The following is a 25,182-nucleotide window of genomic DNA, read 5'->3' as shown; positions in this document are numbered from 1 at the left end:
ATCTCTACACAGGTCACACAATTAGCCTTGTTTATTAAAGCTCTCCATGGCTGGTGAGGATACACTTTCATCAGTAAAGCTGGGTGATCCAGCAAATCTGGAATGGANCTAGTCCAGGAAATAAAACATTTGCTAACAAATAGCAAATGATTTAAAAGAAATCCATTCCAGGTTTGCTGGATCACCCGGCTTCACTGATGAAAGTGTATCTTCCCCAGCCTTGGAGAGCTTTAATAAATCAGGCTCAATGTGCATAGGTTTATTTTCTCATTGCCCCATGGCTTTACCCCCTTGCTCGAAATTTCCAGATATTAATCCCTGGGTGGAAACCCATCTCCGTGAGTGCTAATTGCCCCCGGGCCTATAGGGAATTTTATTAGTCACTCCTTACTACTTCATATTGTCACTTCTTCCCTATATTTCCAGATATTTATGACAACCCATCTCCCTGAATGCCTTCCCCATATTCTCAAATATTTATCCCTGGACAACAATGCACCTTCATGAATGTCAGTTGCCCCCATAGGCTATAGAGAATGTTTTTGGTCACTTCTTACTATTGTTTAAAGGGAGATCTTCCCAGGAACAGGACCACCCAAATATATAAAGAAACGTGTGCATAGTACATTTCTTTTAAGTTTCTGTTTGCATTTCCTAATCTTATTACCTCTTTCCTAACTTTATTATAAACCTAACAATTGGCAGGAGATCACATAACTCTCTATTCAATTCCTAAACACGTTCACCAAATGCTTAAGATCCTTAAAAATCTAGGACTACACTTTAACCTCCATTCCAGTATGTTTTATTCAATGCGAAATATCTAAAAACAGTAAAATGTACAAGATGAGAACATCTGATCAATTTAATCAGGACTATGATTAAGTCTGGGATAGGATAACCCTTGTCAGTGTGATTTTTAGTTCTTTGGATTTTCAGTAAATATTTTTATTTGACTGAATGTGCTGATCTTGTATATGGAGGGAGTGCTGCACCTCGATCAATAACTTGGTTGAGGGTCAGTGAAATACACAAGCAGTGGATGAACTGTCTGTCCGTTTTGTACATTAACAAACTGTAAAATAATTCAGTAAATTAAAGCCCATTTACAGTTATAAAGAAACCTCGTCCAACTGATCTCATGTGAAGTAGTGACGGGACAAGGTGTTTATTTCTACAGATTGCAATTCCATTCCTAAAAGGCAATTTCTATTACACAGCTTGCTTTCTATTTGCAGCACCGAGCACATTGTAGCACCCTCTAAAACACAAACATGAATGTGCCATGTCTCATAAACATGGACTGCGGCAATGTATTTTCTTACTGCTGACAAAAGCAGTTTGTTTTGTCTGCTAAATGCGTAGTACAGCATGCTCAGTGCAATTTCAATCTGCTCCTTCTCTGAGAAATGGGTTTATGATGGGTGAAAGGCTTTAAAGAAAAAAAGTGACACCTTGTCATAAAGAGATTTTTGATTTATTATGCGGTATGTTTTTGGTAATATCTCAGCATGTTCCCTCTGATTTTGTATGGTTTGTAGTGAGTGCTTGTTTGTATGAAATGCTCTATCTACATCTTGTTAGGAGATTTAGAGGAACCCTAGGGATATATGGAAGCATATCAGCAATGAGATAGAATTTCCTGGTAAGGTTTGTGAACTTTACAAATGCATGCCTGTTAAGCAATGACATATTTATCACCACTGTAAATCTAAAACTTTGCATCCCCTTGGCTATATAAAAAAAAGTAAAATAAATCAATATATATATAAATAAATATATATATATATATATATATATATATATAAATATATATATATATTTCCAACCACTATGGAATGTGACAAGACAAATAGCGATTGTACAATACAATGCCTTGTCAGATTCCATGTTGCTTGGATTAAGGTGTCTGTCCCATCTGATCAGATATAAATAATGTGCACTATTTTCCTGGCATTAATTAGAGCTAAAAAAGTGCCTTGTAAAAACAACAAAAGGTCATCAACAATACAAGAACAAGTCCGGTAGAATGTGATAAACTTCTACCAGCCATACCATGAACTGGATGGAGTAGAACCTTCAAAGGTATCTTTCTGTGACCACCTGTAAAAAGTAAAACACCTTCAAGCTACAAAATCAATCCTGCACGTTGGACGACCCCTGGCTGTTATTGGCCTATTTTGCTAATTTGCTCAGAAAATAAATTGTGAACATGATACTTGGCTTTTGTTTCCCCTAAATTCTTTGTATGGATTGCTCAAAGAAACCTTTGACGATACTGGAAGGTAGAGAAGATAGAATCATCTTCAGACTTCTATATATGGTGTGGTAGAATGAAGCATGTGATGCCAAATTCAGAGAGAGTATTTGGCATCATCTACCTTACCATTGCCTGGAAAATGGAATACAGGACCTGAATAGGGCCACGAGTAGGTGTATTGTGGCAGATTTGCAGCTGTTTATTTTGGATCCAGTCCCAGAGTGTCCTGGAAGTAATAGGTGGGCATCGCCATTACATTTCCTGGCCTGATATTAAGAATGGCCATGAAGTACCTGGCCAATAATAACAAAAGTCAACGTGTCTTTGGGACAAGGGGAAGTTGCAGCCTGAGGCCAGGTGATTCAAGTAGACAGGTTGGTGCAGCCTTTATGCTGGGAGAGCTGAGGACGTCTCCTAGGTAGTTAAGGTCTGTGGAACCAATAAATAGAGAGCCAGGTAGCCAAATTTTGTTTTTTTTTCCTGCCGTGTTGTAGTGACTGTGATCCCCTGGAGACTGATTTGAGTTGATGATTTTTGAATAAAAGTGGCCAGGTGCCTGATATTTGAAATACCTGTCTGCAGTGCATTTGAATCTAATCTCCTCCAATGGCTACCTGAAAAGCTAACCCTTCTCACCCCAATCATTCCAAGCAAATATGAAATCCCCAATATGCTGTTTTTCTGGATATTTACTTTTTTCTAATCAGTTTATGTGCCAAAAAGAAGAAGTGCAAAAACCTCTTTTCAAAATTTTTTATTACACACTGGTATGTTTAACCACCATATACTATGCTGTCAGTATAAAGATTCCAAGCAACTGTTTGATGCAGATATTTACAAAATTCAGTGGGGAAATCTTCTTTTGTGTTCTGCCCTCGGTGCCCTTTTCAATAATGGCAGTTCCTATAGTTTAGTGACTTACAAAGTTCTCTTGGGGGTTTGACCACATCCAAATTACTTTATCTTTTTTCACCCCTCTAAATTAGATCAAAAGCTCAAATGGCAATGAATATGTAAACATGTGTGATGGTTTTTAAAATGATAATTTATTCAATATATTTGATATGGATAATAAAGTGTAATATCTATTTCAGGAAAAGGAGAGTCACAGCATTTGTCAGTAATAGAAGTCATTGAGTGTTTACAGATCTTGACTGACATCAGCATAATGTATTGTGCATCAATGGCTTAATCCTTACAGTAATAGCAGCAACTAGATGCAACAAAATCAAGGAATATTTCCATTTTTCACATATTCTTCCCTTAATCAACTTTACTCAAAATGCAGATTTTCATTCTCCTGATGTCTTCACCTCAGTCATTCTCTATTTACATTTAATTTAGATCTGAAGGTTTTCTTCCACCTAAATCTATCAAGGTTGAATGAGAATTAAGAGAAATGGCGAGGAAACACAGTTATGTGTTTACAGGATAATCCACATTCATAAGGGTTCATACTTTGTTGGTGAAATGAAAACATAAAAACAATTTTACATTCCAGGCTTTGTCAACTGTGAAAAATTTTTAGCCTACGCATACATAAAAAAAAATGATATATTCAGAAAGCAACAATACTTTCCAGCTAAGAAATAATGTGTAATTGTGTAAATTGTACAATGTTGTATAGAATAAAATAATATATATATATATATATATATATATATATATATATATATATATATATATATAATTCAGCTTAATTTGGTAATGATATATTGATCTACGTACTGTTACATCCTCACATAAGACTGTATGCTTTAAGCGTTTGTATCAGTTTGTCTCAACCAGGGTTCTTCCAGAGGTTGCTAGGGGTATAATATTCAATGGGCAATCTATCATGTTAAAAACATTGAGAAAGGTGTTTTTTTCAATATAAACCTATTGTGAATAATACAACTGCAAATCAAAACCAATATATTTGCTGGCTGGAACAAATAAACTTTTATCAGGGAAGCTGGGTGATCCAGCAAACCTGGAATGGATTTCTTCAAAGTAATTTGCTATTTGCTAGCAAATGTTTTGAATCCTGGACCAAATCCATTACAGGTTTGCTGGATCACCCAGCTTTACTGATAAGTCAAGCCTTGGAGAGCTTTAATAAATCAGGCCCTAAGAGTCTTCCTATTGGTTCGCATGGCAACCTATGATTTTATTAAACCAATAAAGGAACCCCAGGGGACAGGAGTGGGTAGGTTCAAGTTTAACCTTTACGTGGATTTTTGAAATATCTAAATATAGTTGACAATATTTTAAATATATTGGGTCTTTCACAAGGTTTTTTTAAACGCAATTTAGGATAACCTTACTCAACCTTTACCCCACAGGAAGCCCTAATCTTATTTTCAGGTTTTGGAGTATTTGCTACAACCAAGGGAAAGTGGCAAGAATGCCTCCTACATTGGTAGTAAATGAGATGAATGACCCCTTACAGTTGTATTCAAACACCACCCATCAATGAGAAAGATAAAAAAGATAAATTTTTTATCATTTTTTAGATAAAGCTAAAAAAGATAATTCATGACTTGCAGCTGGCTCTACCAAGTGGAATTGGTCCATGAGCCAGACTGGCACCATCAAATTGCAGGTCAGTCAGTTATAGCTTAAAAAAGCCATGGCAAGCTCTGAAGGAACCCCCAGGTGTAGGACGGCTTAATAAATCTGTCTGGTTAGTAATAATGACAGTTTAAATTTAAGGGTTCTGCATAGCTAAAATGTCAGGGACAGAATTGCAATAATATGTTGAATTCTATTAATTTACACACTTACCGGTACTATTTTATAAGATATATTTATTAACTGTCCATATTTTCTACTTTTAGAGCTCATGGACCTGATGCCATGATCCTTGTTGATGGGCAGCCAAGACAGACTAAAGGAGACCTGGGCCTGTCACAGATGCTACATATTGCCACACAGATTGCTTCAGGAATGGTCTATCTTGCTTCACAGCATTTTGTACATCGAGACCTGGCCACCAGGAACTGCTTAGTGGGAGCTAACCTGCTAGTAAAAATTGGAGACTTTGGCATGTCACGAGATGTCTACAGTACAGACTACTACAGGGTAAGGACACTTTTAAAAGTTAGTTTTAGAATGAAGAATACTGAAAAAAGCAGCACAACACAGCACAAAATATTGCATGATAATAATTCATTTTACATTGCAGAAACCCATATTTCAGTTTTTTTTTAAAAACATAAGTGTTGTGGAAAATGCCACCACACCACAAGGATTTAGGAAAGCAAGAACATGTAAATCCCAACTGCAGGTATACCACCTTTCTTAGGAAAGAGCAGAGAACCCCCATTACTTTTATGTATGGTTTGTGGTCTCACTGGAAAGGTTAGAAGAACATACCCATCATTGGGTCTGATTTATAAAAGCTCTCCAGCACTGGAGAAGATAGTCTATGGAGGAACCTGGGTTATCCAGCAGACCTGGAATAGAACACCTACCACTTTAGCCATCTTGATTGTCCAGGTCAAGATGAGTCCTGCACATGGCAACGTGCATAGGCGTTAATTCAGTACTGACAGGCTCATGGGACGCTGGGATACCCAGTACAGAGATGCTCGGTGTATTCAGGTGGGAATCCTGTCTGACCACAATATTTGTATGCGGAACTATAGTCCTGCTTTATGATCTGTTGGTTAGGGAAGCCTAACATTTCTGTTAGTGCCTCCTAATGATATCACATATATGGTCTCCTGGCCCATCTGTATTTGGTGATGACTGTTTTGTTTATACCTGGCTTCGGTATTAAAGCAAAGTTTGGAAATTTCAATGCCAGGACGCAGGATCATCACCCGCAGAGTGAAAGTCACATAGCAGGTCACATGCAGGAGAATTTTAAATAAACTAGCTATAGCATTAAATTAAACACACTACATTATTCATTGTATATATATATATATATATATATATATATATAAATATATATATATATATATATATATATACATACAGCATATTTGCAATATAGAACAGACTATGATGCATGAATAAAAAAAATGCCAAAAGCTTTATTTGCCTTTTGCATACATGCAGTACAGAATACTAAAAGTCATTACATTATACAAACAGTCTTTGCAACGCATGAAAAATAAACTGAAATGCTCTAGTTATGATGCTTTTAAATGTTTAGCCCCCATGTGCTCAGTTCTAGAAGAAGCCATATGGAGCAGGTTGAGATCTCTTAGGTCTCATCTATTTTATAAGTGCATATGTTTGAGAGAAATCCCGTATGTTTGAGAAGTGTAGTAGAACATTAAATGATTTGGTAATTAAAAGGATTGCTATCCTCTCTTTATCAGAGTCCCTGCAGGGTGATCCTGAAGGGACATTAGCAAAAGTGGCCTGTGCCGGATTGTTAATGCTTCAAAACTGAAGTAGTTGCATTAGTCCCCCCGGACTAATGAAACTTGACTCAGCCAAATGATTTCACATTGAGTTTCATCCTTCCCTTTGTATATTCCCCTAGAGCTCTCTTTATCATTTTCTCTGTACAGTCAACTCACTATTACACTGCAGAACATGGACTACGTGGAAACTTTGTTCTATAAAACATCTTTTCCCCTGGGTGCCACCTGATGTATTTCCCTCTAAATAGTGCTAATTGTTTCCAGCAGATTTTTAGATTACATTCAAATGATTTTTTCTCCCCCTCATTTCACTTTGGAAGTGAAATGTGCACGATTAGGCTGTTCTGCCTGACAGCTTCCTAGTAGATTATTCAAAAGAATTAGTATATAGAGGTGGAGTTCATTTAAAAGTATTATTCATGTCAAAATGTATACTATGATAAGGAAATAAACAGGAAGAAGGTGGATTTATGGAGTTTTCAGCGCTAGGATCCATTACCATTAAATTATAAAAAAATGCATATTAATTCCGATTTCATTAAAATGTAAATTCAATACAAATATGATAATTAAAACCACAAATGCATGTTATAGACAGAATCACATTTAATACAATGACTGCAGATCATTCACTTATGAAAAATCCAAGCAAATTGGAATTTAGCTTGTCGGCGCATTTTCGCGAACAGCATCTTTATTTTAGTATCAAGTAACAACAATGTTTGTACATGCAGTTTAGTGGTTCAGCCTGATCTATGTGAAGAATAGATAATGAAAAAATGTGAAAAAACATCTTTTCATTAGATTATCACTAAGATGAGTATGATGTAAGAATCTATTACACTGGGGAACGCATTTTTTGTTGAGTTAGATCTTACACTTGTTTTTTAATAATTTTTGGGTGGTAAATCCAGAAATGACCCATTTTTGCTATCACATCCAGTTTTTTCAATACAGGGTACCCTCCATTTTTGTCAAAAAACATACAAATTTTACATACAATGAAAAAATAATGAAATAATAAATTTAATGTACTGTTTATTTAAATTTTGTTTTGTTCATAGAAAGGATTTATTATTACTTCATGACATTTTTTTTACAGTAAAACATTTGAAAATGAATTGGGTAAGCGGTTAAGGTAAAAATTTACACTTATAGCTTTTCCTGGAGTGTTCAGTGTTAGAACAATCCCGCCGGAACTCCAACAATAGTCAGCCATCATATGTACATCCCATCTAACCTGATACCGTCCTTCCATGAACTTCAAATCTTGGTAGAATTGTTCACCTTGCTCATCACTGACTGCACCAAGGTTTTCAGGGAAGTTAGAAAGATGGCTATGCAGAAAATGTACCTTGATGCTCATATTGCAACCACGCATTTTGTAGCTCCCCAAGAGTTTCTGGACAATTTCTGTGTAATTATTTGCAAGAAAGTCCCAAGAAAGTCCTTGACAATGGCTTTGAATGATAACCAAGCATTCTTTTCCACTTCTGACATTGTCCTGATTAAATGTTCGTCTTTGATGAGCTGCCGAATCTGTGAACCATCAAACACACTGGCCTTTATTTTTGCAAATGACAGGCTAGGAAATGCCAAAATGAGGTACTTGAAACAGTCTCATTCAGTTTGCAAAGCCTTAACGAACTGCTTCATCAGACCCAGTTTCATGTGCAGAGGTGGGAATAAAATATTATTTCTATCAACAAGTGTCTCATGTAGAATGTTTGGATCACCTGGTTTTAGGGCAGATCTTGGGGGCCAATTCCTTTCCACCCAATGCCTCTCACAAGCTCTATAGGTAACAGGGATTTTTGGTGTATTGGTGTTGCTGACCAAGAAGGAAGCATACCATTTTAAGGTCAACACGGATGACCCAATTGTGTTGGTGATATTGCAAAAACTCAATGACTCTCTTTATGTCTGCATATTCTTTACAAAGAGAAACTGAATGTCCAATTGGGACTGACAAAATATATTGCCATTGAGCAAAAGGACACACTTTAAGCTCCGCTTTGAGCTATGGATGAATAGTCGCCATTCAGTTGAGTTATAGATTGGAATTCCCAATTCCTCCATTAAACCAGGTATGTTATGACAATACACAAAGCCACTGTCAGTTCTAAATTACTGCAGAAATTCAATTTCTCTGGTTCAAAGTATAATACCTTTGTTCCTTTTTCAAGTAAGTTTTTCTCACACAATCTTGATGCTAGGAGTTCTGAAGCCTTCTTCAATAGTCCCAAATCATGTGCCAAATCACTGAACTTGATCAAATCTCTTACTGTTGATCGAATCTCTTACAAACAGAGTCCTCTTCAATTTTAAACTCTTCATCATTGTTGTCACCTAGTTCATCACCATAATCATGTTCTTTAAGAGAGGGTAGTGTAACGAAAACCAGCACTGGGATTTCATCTGAATGAGCCACTGGGCGTATAGTCGATGGTAGACTAGGATACTCTGTTACATTTATTTTTCCTGTTATATCCTGAAGTTTTCACTATACAAAAGTAACAGTCACTGAAGTAATCTCTTGGCCAACCAAGTTTAACTTTGAAATATGACAAATATGCTTGCTCTACAAATGTGCTGATGTTCACCCTTTGACTGGGAATGGTGAATCTGCCACAGATATAACAAAATGAATCAGGGTTGTTTAGGCACTTACGACGAGAAACAGAAGAGCCAGACATGATCTGAAAGAAAGGAAATACGTGTGTAAGTAGAAAAATAAATTTTGCTTATTCATTATGTAGAGCAGCGCACAACCGCTGACCACACTGTCTTCAGTGTAAATGAATAGACTATACAAATCCACGCTACAGTAATGGCATTAATATATGCGGTAGAGAAAAAAATGTAATGTGATAGAAGAAAACTAACTGCTCTTTCATAATCAGCATACCTATTTTAGTGTAAATAAGCTTACAAATTGAAGTTAATAAAAAAAATTGTTAGAAATTGTTGTGCTATAGTTAGTCATGAATTTATTATTACTATGTATTTATGTAACACCAATATATTAGGCAGTGCTTTGCAAAGTCTATAGTTATGTAACATAGTCTAAGGGCAACTTTAGTGCAACGCTCTACCTGCATTTTTTGGGGTGTGAAAGGGCACTAGAGTTCCTGGAGAAAACCAGAAGTAATACAAGGAGAACTCCTGGCCACTAAGGCACAGTATTATTATATATATACAGGTAGTTCCCCGGTAAGGACATCTGTCATACAGACGCCTCCTAGATACGAAAAGGGCTTCTCTGCAGGCTGGGGGGGGGGGGGGGGCAGTTTGCATGACTTGCAGAAGAAATCTTTTGCTAAAGTTGTGTGTGAACATTTTTTTTTTTGTGATTAACTCACAGTGAGGATTTTTTACGCTAACTGACACCATGCTGCCTAATAATATGTTGAGACAAACATCTGCCCTAATTGCATGTAATAAAATAACGTACCTGTTCCAACTTACATACAAGCTCAACTTAAGAACCAACTACAGTTCCTACAGTCCCTATTTCATATGCAACCTGGTGGACTACCTGTATATATATGACTTGCTTCAGTAAAATCATCTATAGTGTATCCATCTGCTTCCCAAATAGGCAAATCAAAGAATATACTCAATAATCCATATGACAAATTCTTGTGTAAAAAGTCTGGAGGATAAAGCACAATATCTCAAAAATGAATATAGGTAATGACAGCAAAAGGGCACCTTGGACATAGAGACCTACTTAATGGCTAATGAGCTTCCTAGAAAAATCACAGGCTGCAACTTTTAATGGGTTAGGTGTAAATGGAAGAAATGGCCTTACTGTTGCCCCACCCCATTTTTTTGCAAATGCCAGTTGTGGTAGCCACAAAGGACAAGCCAGTCCAAAGCAGAAGCCAGTATTTCACATTAGGTTAGGAATGTGATTCCTGAGTACATCATACTGCTTTAATGTTGTCTTAATGTCACCAGGCTATGGGATTATTGTCCCCTATAGAATAGTTTTGTTTTGCTATCATGATGGACAAAATAGAAATATAATTACAATAGCAAGGTTAATCTGCAAAGTTTTGTAGATTGGGAAAATGTATTACTAAATGATTGGAAACACCATATTCGTTGTCCTCTCCCCAGAGGGTGATGTGCTTTTGTACTCTAAATGATGCCATCAGTTTCGTTATAAGAGTGGAGTCGCAGTCTCGATGTTATCCCAGATGTTTAAATGTGTTGTTAATGCATAATGCGCCTCTTTCTAATGTAATGTAAACAGTAATCATCACTTGGTTTATTTTACAAAGACAAGTCTGTCTTTACAATGCCATAAGGCGCCCTTTACCGGCTACTTCCCAGTTTGTTCTAACATCCAACTTATCATGGGAAGTGTTTCCCCCACAATAGGTTCAGTATGATCCTGAAGTATGCACAGTGGGAGTACACAATATGTAAGAGAGAACAAATTTTATTGTTAAGGTTTAGGTGAATATTCCGCTACAACTGAGGGTTCAGAAATGCTGCCCAGCCTCCCCTTTTCCTAAATCATCTATTATTATATGTTGGTAAAGAACATAACTTTAACATAAAAATCAGGGTTATACTTACCTTACTCCAATCTTTCACATCAAGTGGCATGATATGGCATGGTGTTCTGGGTAAAGTCCTATGGACAGGTGAAATTTTTGCAGAGCACAGGGGTAGATGAGTATAACTGTAACTCTTTCCTGTACAGGTTCCTTTTTCACTTTTTGTAGGTTGTTTTAGTAAGAAGAGGAAGCCAGGCCACAACAAGCATACCTTTCATTATGGAGGAAAGTCCACTTTAATGTCTGGGTCGTAGTGAGAATTAGGATCCTTGGATGTTGCCATTAGTGTGTAATAGTAATTGTTTGTTGCAAAATAATACAAGGAACCTTATGCCAAGGTCACATGAAGCCTGATGTTGGAATATTCTGTCCTGTCAGACTAATTACACACTGGAAACAATTAAGTCTTGAATTTCTAATGAAATTCTTCCTACGACATATGACCCAAATAGGCAGTATATTAGGAAGTGATCCAAGGAATGGGCTTGGAATGGTATGTGTTTATTTTTTAGCTTGAAATCTCCTTGTCTTCAGCGTAAATGTTGTCATGCTCTGGAAACCTTGATCCTGGGAGATTTTCTACTCATTATACCTATTTTCTATCCCCAAAGAATGTCTTCTAGTTGTACCCAGGAAATTGCTTGTAGAAAAGCAATATGTAATTGTGGAGTCGGGCTATGCTAATGGAAAAATGAATATCATTATTATCCATTATTTTTATAGGTTTAGAAAGACAGAATGAACGACTACAAAAATATTACTAGCTTCTCTGCTAGTCGTATAGAGCTTTTTAGTCTTTCTAATATGTAGGAGAAGACATTCTTGCCAATGTTCAAATTACATTTTATGACATTAAAGATTAAAATAAGGTTATTGAGTGACGAATGACCAATCACCACTTTTCTAATGTTTTTAATCAGATTCTCTTTGACGTCCTAGATCACGCTGAGCCTGATTTATTAAAACCTTCCCTGATTGAAAGATCCTTCCCCTATTGACTCTAGCAGCCACATATTGAGCAAAAAGGGCAACTACCAACCTTTTTAACATATGCAATTGCTTAGACACTGGATGAAATAAATGCCTATTTTAACTTCCCCATTTGTCAATATGTGAAATTGGATCAGAGATGGCACCTACAATACCCAGCATTATATTATCTTTGGAAATGTTGTATGAATGGCCTCTATAGGTGTCTGCATGAACAAATCTATAAAGTCCATATTCCTGCTGATCCCCTATGTGATTCCCATATATATGTAAGTATATTTAGCTTTTTACTTCCATCTTTTCTTGTGATCACTGTGAATTTGGCCTCCCTCTAACTTTAGTATTCCTTCATGGAACCATATTGGTTTGCCTGCACTAAATTGGCAGGCTTTTGATGTCAGTTGCAAAATATTTTAACACAGATTGCAGAATTGTACTAAATGTGGCTCTCATAATGTTTCATAATAATTAATATTAAAAAAAAACAGCCCCTACCCCGATTGCTGTTAGATATATCCTGTGATGTCAAAGCGCTTTACTTGTTAAACAATCCAAACATTTTCTATACATACATATAAATATATGATATATATATATATATATTTATATATATTTTTTTTATATCACTTTTAGCATGAAGTAATGTACAGCCAGGCAACATTATCTGCTCATATTGCTTGATACAGAGTACCCATTTGCAGTTCAGCTTTCACCCCAATCAGCTGGATGTCCTTCGAGTCTTGCACATATGCTGTCTGCAACTGTGCCTGGCAAAATTGATTTGCTTGCCCTTTGGAAAATGAAATTCCTTTTTGAGAAGAGGCAAGAGAGCGTTTGATTTATGCAGCCTTATGATAATTAAAAGAGCACTAACCATTTTCTCTTGATTGAAAGTGTAGAAATAATGATGTCTAAAATACCGCCTTCAGAGTTGCAGAGAGAATTGAGATCCACTGGTCCAATCAAAGTGTATGTCAATAAGCATCCAGTCAGTGGAATGGAGCAGATGTTGGCATAGCACTGGTCTATCATGGGTCATGGACATTTAGCGTGTTTACTGTTAATAAAACAAATACACACACATAATGCTGTTGTGTAGCAAATAGCTTTACAATATCTGGAACAGTTTTGTGTCTAAAAACAGCATACGCTGATAATATGGGGCAATATGCTTATTACACTAAAGTACTCTTTGCATATACTATTGCATATATATGTCATCCATTTACTCAGATGTAGTATGTTGACATTCCAATATATGTGATTACCTGCCATGTTGACTGATACTCACATTAACATTGTCACTGCCTGCACATGCACTGGTTGCATATATCATAAGGGCTCATGAGTAGGTGCAGATTACATTGGTACATGCTGCTGCTGCTGTCAGTAGTTCCTCCACGCCTATGTGATCTATGTAGTATTTTGATACCATCCATATTCCATATGGATTACTCTAGGTGACACAGTGACTCTCATTATAATATATAAACATTCTCACCATTGCATTTACCCATTGCCTGTCTCGCTGGAGGCTGATCCAGCATGTGTTTGGACTAGCTTTCTTCTCTTTATACATTGCCATTTGGAAAGTTCATCAAATAGGGCATCAAATTATGGTATATCTAAGTTTTGTCAAGGCCTGTCCAGCAATGGTTGTGTGTTGTTATAGGCCTGATTAATTAAAGCTCTACAAGACTGCAGAAGATCGACTATCTTGGGTGATCCAGACCAAACCTGACATGGATCTGGTGCAGGACTGAAAACATTTGCCAAAATATAGCAAATGTTTTCATGAAATCCATTCCATTTTGCTGGATCACCAATGTTCTCCCATAACAGTCCTTTCAATCTTCATATTCCACAGGACATTTTGACATTTGGTTGTGTAATAAATGAAACCATTAACACCTTTCATTTGGGAAAGTCACATCAGTATATACCATTGTGAATATGTTGTTGTATCGCTAAGTTGCAAAGATGAATTAGCACCTCTTGGGCATTGAAAAGTAAATGGTGGGGGACCTTTTCCCTGTGAGGTGCACGTTAGCTTTGGTCTTGGTAAATTATGCCAAATGCATTTTCTGTAATGGAAAACGAGTTGGATATTCCTGCCAAGGCAAAGTTATTGGTTCTTCGACTATGTACACATGTAAGATTATAGTTTCCCAGGACAACTGGTCATGCTTGTCTCATGTGAAAATCTAACTTGTCCATAGCAGTCCCTGGACATCATTCATAAATCTATCATGGCAGAATGATGGACGATGGATGGATGAATGATCGGGAACAGCCATTGTTTACTTATATGGAGGAGAGCACAGGGTGTGCCACTCGCTTGCCCTCTCTCCATAAAACAGAACAATACTGGATGTACAGGACCCATTTATTCATCTGTCACTGGAAATAATCACAAAAGATCATTTCCAATAACAATCCTCTGACGTCTATTGGATTAAGTTGTGAAGTCAGATAAAGTCAAGCTTCAGTAACAATGTGAAGCTGAATTAGAATTGGTAACATAGTCTAATAGGGAGGAAATCAGGAATCCCTACTTACCCCCTGTAGTGTTGCTTCCCTTTTATAAAGCACTATTTTTCTCATTAGAATAGGATAATATGACAGTGTCTAATAATAAAACATGCTTCTTATTTTGGTACATATGTCACAGGATGCAGAAATTATTTCCGCATAACCCCCTGCAGTACCTTATGGTGGCAGGAGATAACTGTGAGTGCTTCTGATTATACTGTATGTAGTTTACCTAGACAAATTAACCCAACAGGGCACTTCTTTGTAGTAGCCAGATTTTTATTGCTAAGCATATGTTTTACTAATTAAGACGATGCACATAGGGGCCAATTTATAAAGGTCAAAATATCTATTTTGGTGTCTATTTTTTTCATGGGAAATTTTTGACAGTTTTACCCATCATGGGCCACATCTCCACTCACTGAAAATATCCTAACTAGGACAATATATTAGCCCTTTAACTATTTATTTTAAACAGACTTGTGGCCTATAGTTTACGAAAACCAAAGCGAGCCCTATTTCACAATTGTAATACATGTAACTTGGGAATCAGTATTCCTTGAGGCAGCCTTTTTTACATTTTGTTTTTCTTCCCTTTCCTAATTTCCCTTTTTCTAATAAATCTATTTATTAATATCCTGTTTTCCTTTTTTATGTTATTCATTTTGGATTCTAAATACATACAGCAACAGCAAAAGCAAACGTTAACTAATTATAAAGTAGAATCACCAAACAACTCGAGTTTACTGTCTGATTTTCCACTAAACCTAGGTGATGGTTCTGTCTAAAAGTTTTTAAATGCAACAGTGAAATTCTGCCACACTAAACACAAAAATATATGTATGTATGGACCAGCTGCAGCTAAGTAGATTTTTTGGATATAGTGGGGGAGCAAAGCAGGAATTCTGGCACTAGAACTATGGCAACTTTTATGGATATCTTTCACCAAGGGAAGTGGAGAGGATCCAGATGCAAAAAGTTGGCTTTAGGCTAGGACATTGCTCTTGTGCCTGGAGCCATTCACCAAAAACTGATCACCAAACATAGTAAACTATAAACCATGGGAAAGGGTTCAATATTTGTCAGGTTTGTATTACTATATGTGACTTGATAAAGCGGATTTCTTCTCACTTTCTTACTTGGTAACACCAGAGCTAAAAGGGTATTTTTAGATGTTATCACAAGGGAAAAAAGGTATGCATAGCTATCAAAAACTTATCCAACTATACTAAACATTATTTATTGTTGTCTTTGTCTTCCTCCTTGCTTGTGCCAGTAATACCTTGCCACTAGGAAAGAACTTCTGGGCAAATCACCCCAATAGGGACATATACAGTAATACATGGGTATAAACCTATGCTATACCATGTAAAAAGGAATGATTTGGTTAAAGTTTGGATTTAATATCTTCCAGTCCCTGCTGACAGCAGTAAGGATTAGTGATAAGCATATCTACCCAGGTTCCATTTTTCTTGGATTGTTTGTTGGTTGGTTCATCTAACCTAGTGTTTCTTAACAAGGGTTCCTCATAAGGTCGTTAGAGGTTTCTTAAGCAATAAGCAATTTCTGACTCTCAGGCCAGTTTAACTGACACAAAAAATCTTTTTGGCTATCTGTAAGGGTGACATTCTTCCCAATGGTTAGAAATGTAAGAGGTATTCTTCCTACCGATCTCTATGGTATTGTCCTGTAAGCTGTATATATTTTTATTATAGCAGGGGTTCCTTGAAGACCTGAAAGGTATTTTTAAGGGGTTCCCCCATGTTAAAAATGTTAGGAAAGACTGATTTAACCAATGGTGGGATAGACCTCATACCTCATCCTTATTTATGATCCACAATGTGCCATAACCCACAGTATAAGTCAGTGGTTGCCAACCTTTTTGGACCTACGGACCACTAAATGAAGGGAATCCGAACTGTGCATGAGCAGAGAACTGTGTGTCAATCAAAAGGGAAGAAACTTCCCCCATAGTGACGTCATGATGCCAGAACCCACCCACTCTTCCATCACAGGTCTGAGCCTGCGATGGGAGAGTGGGCTGGTTTTGTCCATACAGGAGACATGGTCCGCGGCTCTGGCCAGTGCACTGGGGGGCACACTGGCCAGAACCAGGGACCACCTCTTTGTGACCACTGGTATTCTTATGTACAAAGTTCTTACGTACTTTGCAGTCTTCCTCTTCGGATAAGTCTTGTGTTCTGTATGCTTTTATAGAACCCAATCGGGTTTCATTTCTGTCGGGGAGCTCAGTAATCTAGTTGGTCTCTATGAGCTTTTGTACTTTTTAGATAATGATAATACTCTGTGATACCTATTAACTCATCCTTAAGTAACAATTACTATAATTGAATAGTAAAAACTGTACATGTATTTGCAGAATGCACCTCTACTATTTTATAAATTGATGTTATCCATCCTTGCAAGATGAATCTGATGCTTCAGCTTTTATAAATGTGATTTTAATTCTTAGCTAGCTTTTCTCTGGCCACTTTCACTACAGGTTGTAAAAAGCTTTTATTGTACACTAAATAAAGAAGTGTATTAATCTGTTTAATTACATTACCTTGTTAGGTTGTCTGTGAGTTTCTAATTATCTGACTTTGTACTTTAGATTCACCTATCATCCTCGCTATGGGTGCACTTTATTTCTATCAGGAAAAATAGGAGGCATGCAGCCAATTAGTCTTTACCGTTATGCATGCAATTGCTAAGATGCACATTGCAAAGTGTGCCCATTAAATAAAATAACTCTGGATATTTAGCATAGAGTTCTTAGCATTCAAGTAAACTGAAATGATCTTTGACTTGAAAAGATCATCCAAGCATAGAGCATTTTTGTGTATATTTTACTTTTCCGTATTGCAGAATTTTATTAATGAAATGATGTAATGTAATCAAACAGAAACTCTGGAGGTGGGGGTGCTCATGAAAGCCATTGGTCACAGTAGAGACATATTTAGTGTTCCTTTATGACAAAGGGAAAATATAGAGCTTTGAAGGCTCCTCTGTGCAGAAATCATCCATATTGGCTGCAGCTGAATTTAATGATAGGCCTATTTTTATGGTTTAGCAGGCTTGACTGCCCAGATGAAATTAGTAGAAAGATTAAGCCACATGCATATTTGTCCTTGAATTCAAGGAGACAGGGACAGAAAGTAGAAGTGATATTGTTTGATGCTCTCGTAATTGTTCCTAAAGTTAGCAGAGCTGGGCCTTTTCCAGGGACCTACAGTTTATGTAGAATTATGACACCTGGAACCTCTCATGCCTTGAAACCATGAGTTATTATTCAAATATTGTCGAAATGTGTAAATATTTCCTTTCCTTGTCTGGGTTTTTAATTAATGCACTTTTATTAGCTTTCCTTTAAAACGCTGGAAAATATCTATGCCGCGTTTTCCTGCGCTTTTCTCGCACTTTCCCGTGTTTTTATTGCGTTTACATTTCAAGTGCTTATAAGCGCGGGGAAACGCCCCCATTGAAATTAATGAAAGCGTTTTCCCACATTTTTTGGCATTTTCCAGGTCTTAATTTTGTTAAACGTCCGTGTAGAGTATTTTGGGGAAAATGTCCATGTAGAGTATGCCTTAAGTAACTTAGGTTGTTCACTTACCAAGGTGAATTACTACCTTGCAAAAGAGAACTCAAGTTAGTTTAGTGAATGCGGTGATATGTTTAGTTTGCAAAGAATAACCAATCTGTGCAAGTAAATTTAAAAACAGGATTTTCCTTGCGTTTGAATAGACAGTTGAAGTCACCAGAGCATTGTCATTCACTTTGGTAGTTAGTTAACCCCATTGACTGTCACTGTCCACATTTATGTTTCAGCAACATTGGCTCTGTGATATGAAAATGTTATATAGATCCAAATTTCAAGGATTGTTCCAGTCTTTAAGGGTACATACATACAGGTCATGATTTACCTATGGGACATACCGATATATGCAGTTTCTTGTATTCTTGTAATCTTGTATTGATATCATATGTGACAGATGGATGACATAGGATACTTTTCAATATCTGCACCTTTAAAGTGTAAAAGTACCTTGTGTACCACTTATCATACTGCTTTGGGTGTGTGTGTTTGGGTTGATATTGGATAACCACTATACCTCGTACACTAAAATTGGAGGAAAGCAGCAGGAATACTGAATTTCACAGGCATTAAACTTGCTATGCAGTAAAATAATTTTTGCAGTTCCTTTCAATTTATTATTACATAATATAAATGAGGTTTTAAAGTATTGATTGGTTCAAATAATACTTGTCTAATTCTTAATTTCCATGCATGCATATGTTTTTTAATCCACACATTGGGCCAATTTATTAAAGTTATCTAAAACAGGATAACCTCAGTGGTACATCAAACCCGAAATAAATCTGGTCCAGAAATGAACATTTTGGCAAAAAATAGCAATGTGTTTTTAAAAAATGCAATCTAGGTTTACTGGATCACCCAGGTTCTCCCATGATAGTCTATCTTCTGCATGGAGACCTTTAATAAATTAGGCCCATTACTTATGCGGTGACTTGATCCCCAGTAAATCAATACACAATAGCTAATAAACAAGATGCCTGCATAATGAACAAATACAAAATATCCGAGGATAGAGACAATAAATATGTGTTTTCTTGATTAATAATGCATAATTATTACATCATTTGTTCTTTTTTTCAAAATCAGTTAGAGAAATTAGACTTAAAAGATTAAGTTAACAAACCAAGATGTGATTTGGAGAACAAAAAGAATCTGGAAGCTAGACAACTAGAAAATTATAATATATTAAAACTTTACAGCATTTATTGTTGCAGAAAATGGAAACAAATATTAACCTATGAATGCTAGTAGGCAGTCCTATTGTGTGCAGCAATGCATACCGAATTAAATTTGTGCTGTTTTATCACAGAATCTCTATGAATGGCTTCACAGATGTATAAAATTCCTCGAAGCAAATAACAATATCAGAACAAGACCTCATTATTTTAATGCTTCATTTTCAAGCAATGAAGACTAATTTTATGATATCCCCCTTGTATCAGAGTATTTGCAAATCTCAAGTATTTAATTAGCCACACTATGCAAACATCTAACACATTAAACAAACAAGCTCTTGAATCTTTGCCTTTGCTTCAGTAGGCAAATAATGAGTGAACATGTGGTGCCTGGCCCATTATTGTATACTATTATCAATATAGTAAAGAAAGAGAGCTCATAAATGTTCAGACAATTTCAGAACAATGAGCCCACAGCCGCAATGCTAATATTAACAGCAATGCAATTAATAGTGTCTAATACTGCAATAACGCACACATATTCTTCTTAAAAACGCATGTTTTCAATTAACCAAGCTCCACAAACATCCAAGTTTTAATTAATGGAGGTGTCTTAAGATCTTAACCATAGGAGGGAACTAATTACAGCCCCTGGGTTACAGTAATAGTTACTTATAACTTATATTTACAATGCATATATTATTAAACAAACAAAGCAAAGGCCAACTCTAGCTGTGCTAAAATGGGCAAACAATTATTTGGTTCTATAATTAAATCAGGTCTATCAGCTACACAAAACAGAGTATAACTGCACATAACTTAATTTCTATTATAGAGAGTACAGCCTATTGCTGTAGTCACTTCTGTAGGCATCAACAACATAGATATAACATAAACAAAACTTGGTTTCTCTAAATGGCATTGTACAGTTTGGTGTATTTGTATTAAAAATACCTAAGCTATGTTAGTCACCCCATTCCTCTAAAAATTTAAATTCAGATTAAAACAAAAAATGAAAAAAATAATATATAATTTAAAAAATATAAAAAACAAATCACATCTTGGTTTGGGGTAAATAAACTTACCCCAGATTCCAGTATTTGACTTGGTCATCTATGTAAGGCCATCTATGTAAGGTTCAGTACCAATACTTGCCAGACACCAATCTAACACCCCAGTCTTCACCTATAGCAAGCTACCGCTCAGCCTCAGGAGACTTGTTGCCTTTCCCAGCACATGGTTGCCCCCAGGACTTAGTGGGCAAGGGGTGGTGTTTGGGGAAAAGCAGCACAAGGTTCTTACAAGGACAAGTCCAGAAAACAAGGTCTTACACTGGCAATCAGTCCTCCAGTCTAGGTACCAAAGGAGAAGCCCAAAGCAGAGTTGGGGTCAAAGGCAGCTTACGGTCGAAAGGTTAGGACCATTCAAGGGTCAGCAGTAAATCATACAAAACTTACATCAGCAGCGGATCAACCAAGCTTAACACTACAACAGGCACAGATCACTGGAAGCAGAGAGGCTTTAAAGCCCCAGTAGCCAATAGCAGCTCAGAACTGAGATCAAGAACCACTCTACTCATTAATCACAACTCTAAATTCGCTTCAGCTGCACACAGTCTCAGAGTTGGGGATGCCAAAGGACCATTCACAGCCAAAGGGAAACCGGGGATACTGCAGGCTGCAGAGCAGAGGACTGACAGCTGTTTTCCTTATCTTCCCTGCTGCTGAAATTGACGCCAACAAAGATAATAAACAGGGAACACTGTCCTTCGGTGGTCTACAGCACAGGATTGCCAGACAGATAATTGTCTCCTAACACTAAATTCCAATGGCAACACTCAAGTTGGGAAACTTAAATCTTTTAAGAATCTCACTAAATCTCACTAACTAAATGTCAAACTATTTTTTATCAAGGTGGGACCTAACTTCCAGGATTGTTAGGGAGTCTTAGACCCCTTTCACAATTTTGGTGGACAACTGCTTGGCTAGTTGCTCCCAGGTGCACAGTAAACTGCTGCTATGTACGCAGGAAAACAAACCACATTGGAGGACAATGCATTTTCACACATTGATCTTGTGTTCACAGTGCTGTTGAGGTTCAGTTCTTCCTACAGGGAAGAAAAAACAACTAAAAAGTTTGTGCTGCCAGGAACCACACTGCAATCTAGGATCTAGGATCCCAACCAAACCCAATATGATTACCATGGCAAATTACAGATATGTTGAATCACTTACCAGCTCATAGTCCCTCTATTCACTAACTGATATCGGTCAGGTATTTCCTTATAATACGTCATCTCATCTGTGGTAAGAGATGAGATGACGTATTATCATGAAGTTTCTTCTTATCATGAAGTTTCATGATAAGATGGGGCATTGCAACTCCTAACGTTTATATAGAAAGTCTTAGATTTAGCTCAGCAGCAACCTTCTAAAGCAGAAATATCAGCTCAAAACGGACTGACCCTTTATTAAGCAAAGGAGAATCCTAATTAATCTTATGGAGTATTTCTCAGGAGACAACAAGAACCTTCCATAAACCCCAAATTTTAACTGCACCTGAGCTAAATGATTCATACTATTTACAAACTGTTTAAAAATCAATGCTATATAAGGTACAGTTGATTTATATTTGTTAATTTATCCATTGTACATACAGACTCTTTAGTTTTTTAGTCTCATAACAACCCAACTTGAGTGTTGCCAACCGGTTCTTGGTTGATGATGCCATTTATTTTAGGCCATGGGAATGCTTAGGTGGGACGTTGATAGCTGCACACTTAGATATAGGACAGCAGGTTCTTATGGTACCGTTCCTGCTCCACAATGTTTGCCCTCTGTTTCCCTTGTTATTGTATTGTTATTGCTCTACCCCACATTTTTTCACCAGGGAATCCATTATCTTGGCACAGTTGTGAACATATATATATATGATCACCCAGTAATCTTATACCACATGTTGCAAATACCCCAAGAAAGCCATTCATGGCGAAATGCGTCAGTAATTAAAGGCGACTGTGATCACTATCAGGACAACGTACAAGCAGGATATTGCAAAATCTTCTTCTATGGTGTAATATGAACTCTCTGTATAGGAACACTTTGTATAGTGTCCAAGTAGGCGAAGAAATATTGTTTTTATATTATTGTTATATTGGATTTTAATGTGAACAGGTAAAGCTGTATTTGCATGTCTTTCCTTTTATGGACATGCAAACTCCATGCAGATAGTCCCCTGGTTGGGATTTAAACCTAAGACCTTGTGCTGCAAAGACCAAAGTGCTAAACTCTGGGCAATCATGCTGCCAAAACCTAAAAATAGGCATTACTGGTTGTGCTGCAACAAACCAAAAAACAAACATTATTTTCAAATGATTATGTATCAAAAGTTTATGTAAAATTTACGATTCCATGGTATGTATAATTATATGTATAATTTTTGTTTCATAGGTGGGAGGCCATACAATGCTACCAATTCGCTGGATGCCACCTGAAAGCATTATGTACAGAAAATTTACCACTGAAAGTGATGTTTGGAGTTTTGGAGTGATCCTTTGGGAGATATTCACATATGGAAAACAGCCTTGGTTCCAGCTCTCAAACACAGAGGTATAATTTATAATTCTTACTACTGTGCCACGTATCTTGTTTTAGTGTAATTTTCTCCTTGGTTCATGTGGCTAATACAGCTTCCTCTCTGCACTGTGCAGAAATAATTTCACACATGTTTGTTGTAATTGGTTATTTTATTGTCAAGTAGGAAGAAGCAAAACATGGAAATGCCGATATTTTTTCCCTTTGGGTAATTCCAAAGTGTTCCCAAAGCAGCTAGAAGATATAAAATCCCAAAATGTGTTCAGCTCAGCCCTGAGACCTTATCTGTGTTGTACATGCCTGTGGTCACTCAATCAGAAGAAGACTAGATAATGCTGTGTACACATAGAAGGTTAAATACAAAATAGCTATCTGCATTTATGTGAAAACCCTAACACCTCTGTGGTTAATTCTATCACAAGGGAGAACTTTATGTGTGTGGTGTTTGTTGTATATTCTGAATTAGTACCTCTGTCTAGCTTTTGAGCATATGAAGAAAATTGTAGATATAAAGGATAAGCATTACCACCTGTGATAGTAGACATAAAAAGGAATAGCCACATCACTGTAAACTGATTCTTTCTGTATAACTTGACATGGTGGTGATAAAATTCCATGGGTCCACTCCAGCAAGTCACACTGAAACACAGGGGCTGAGTTTAGGACTTAAGGTGGTTGACTTGAAAAATAAAATATCACTCCGCAAGGAATAAGCGTAGTTGATGTTAGGATGGAATGAAAGAGAAAGTAATACACAATTATGTATATATGTCACATTCATTAAGGTAAGTGAATTATCCCTTGAAGGGTGAAAAGTCATTATTTTAGGTGAGCAGCCTATATCTTTTGTAAAAGCAGCCCCTTTGAAACAAATGTTTAGTAATTACATGACTTATTTATTACATTAAAAAGCTGTATTCAATATTCAATAGATAAAAACCCTCTTGTGTCTTAGAATCTGTCCTAAAACCCTCCCGTGTCCTCTTGTGTCCTAGAATATGTCCTTAAACCTATTTGTGTCCTAGATATAATATAAGCAGTTTATTTAAAGCATTGCTATGTTTTCTCACTCTCATCCCCAAGCACCCCATTTTAACCCCCAATACCCTTAATAACCCCTAATCTTTTTTTTTTTTTTTTTTGAGATCTCATGGCTGATCAGATGATGTATTTGTGTCTTTTTACTCTTTTGCATGATCAAAAATCTTGCATATTGAAAAAGCAATGCTAACATCATCATATCTGTCCTATTCGTTTCAGTATTTTACTATAAGTCTAGGCCAACTTGGAGATATAGCTGCATGGGGTGTGTCAATGACAACTTTGGGCTCACAGGAAGTAAGTAAATAATGTCAGCCATCATTCAGCCTGGAAGAAAAGTGGCGGCTCAAGTTTCTGTGGCTCAAAGTTCACATCTGCTTTAAAAAAAGCATTACCACTACTAATCAGATTTTCCGGAAGAAATATTATTATTTAACTGAAGCATCCAAGCTCTTATATTAGTGCACACAGAGTTAAACATGCATTTTTTTCGACCAAATTAAATTAAACCAGCACTAGCTTAAGAAATAATTTGTAAGAAGCTAAACCAGCATAGAAAAGAAGTAAAGAGTAAAGAAAAATAGAAAGGAATGGATGGGGAGCATTTTGATGGACAGATAGGTGGATATTTAGGGGTCATCGGACTAGCTGTACATTTATACACAAGGGAAATGAATGTAATTCCAGCCCACCTAAACATTAAATTATTTCTGCCAGTCCAGAAAACTGACAGTCTTACTTTACAGACCAGAGAACAAACAAGAGCAATGTCTAGTCTGATTACATCTATAGTACGCTTCTTGACCAGTGAACAGCATCAACTGAACAACGGCTGCAGAGGCTGAGGTTTTGGTCATAAACAAACAAGGACTTGTTATTGCAAAGACTGTTAACATTATGAAGGAACACAGACGGTTAAGGTATATTAAAGTCAGTTTCATTTACTGTTAAAAATGGAAACAAAAACTAAAAGGGTTTTCTGTTTCATAGCTGCAAGTATCTCTGAAACAGGTTTTCTAAAACAGTAATCATTTGCTAAAAAGCCATCATAAGCTCCA

At 36.7% G+C, this 25,182-nt stretch overlaps 1 protein-coding gene across 1 annotated transcript in view; it reads left to right on the top strand.

Moving 5' to 3' along the window:
• The window catches only part of NTRK3 (neurotrophic receptor tyrosine kinase 3), a gene marked incomplete in the record, with an annotated part of 446,565 nt that overhangs the window by 413,334 nt on the left and 8,049 nt on the right, over window positions 1-25,182 (top strand). The window contains 2 exon segments of the mRNA XM_072402705.1: window positions 5,080-5,323; window positions 22,940-23,098. Coding sequence (XP_072258806.1) covers window positions 5,080-5,323; window positions 22,940-23,098 — 403 coding nt within the window.

Source organism: Pyxicephalus adspersus, chromosome 2, assembly GCF_032062135.1.
Source record: "Pyxicephalus adspersus chromosome 2, UCB_Pads_2.0, whole genome shotgun sequence".
Lineage (NCBI taxonomy): Eukaryota > Metazoa > Chordata > Amphibia > Anura > Pyxicephalidae > Pyxicephalus > Pyxicephalus adspersus.
Note: the sequence above shows the minus strand (reverse complement) of the source record. Positions and strands in the feature narration are given on the sequence as shown.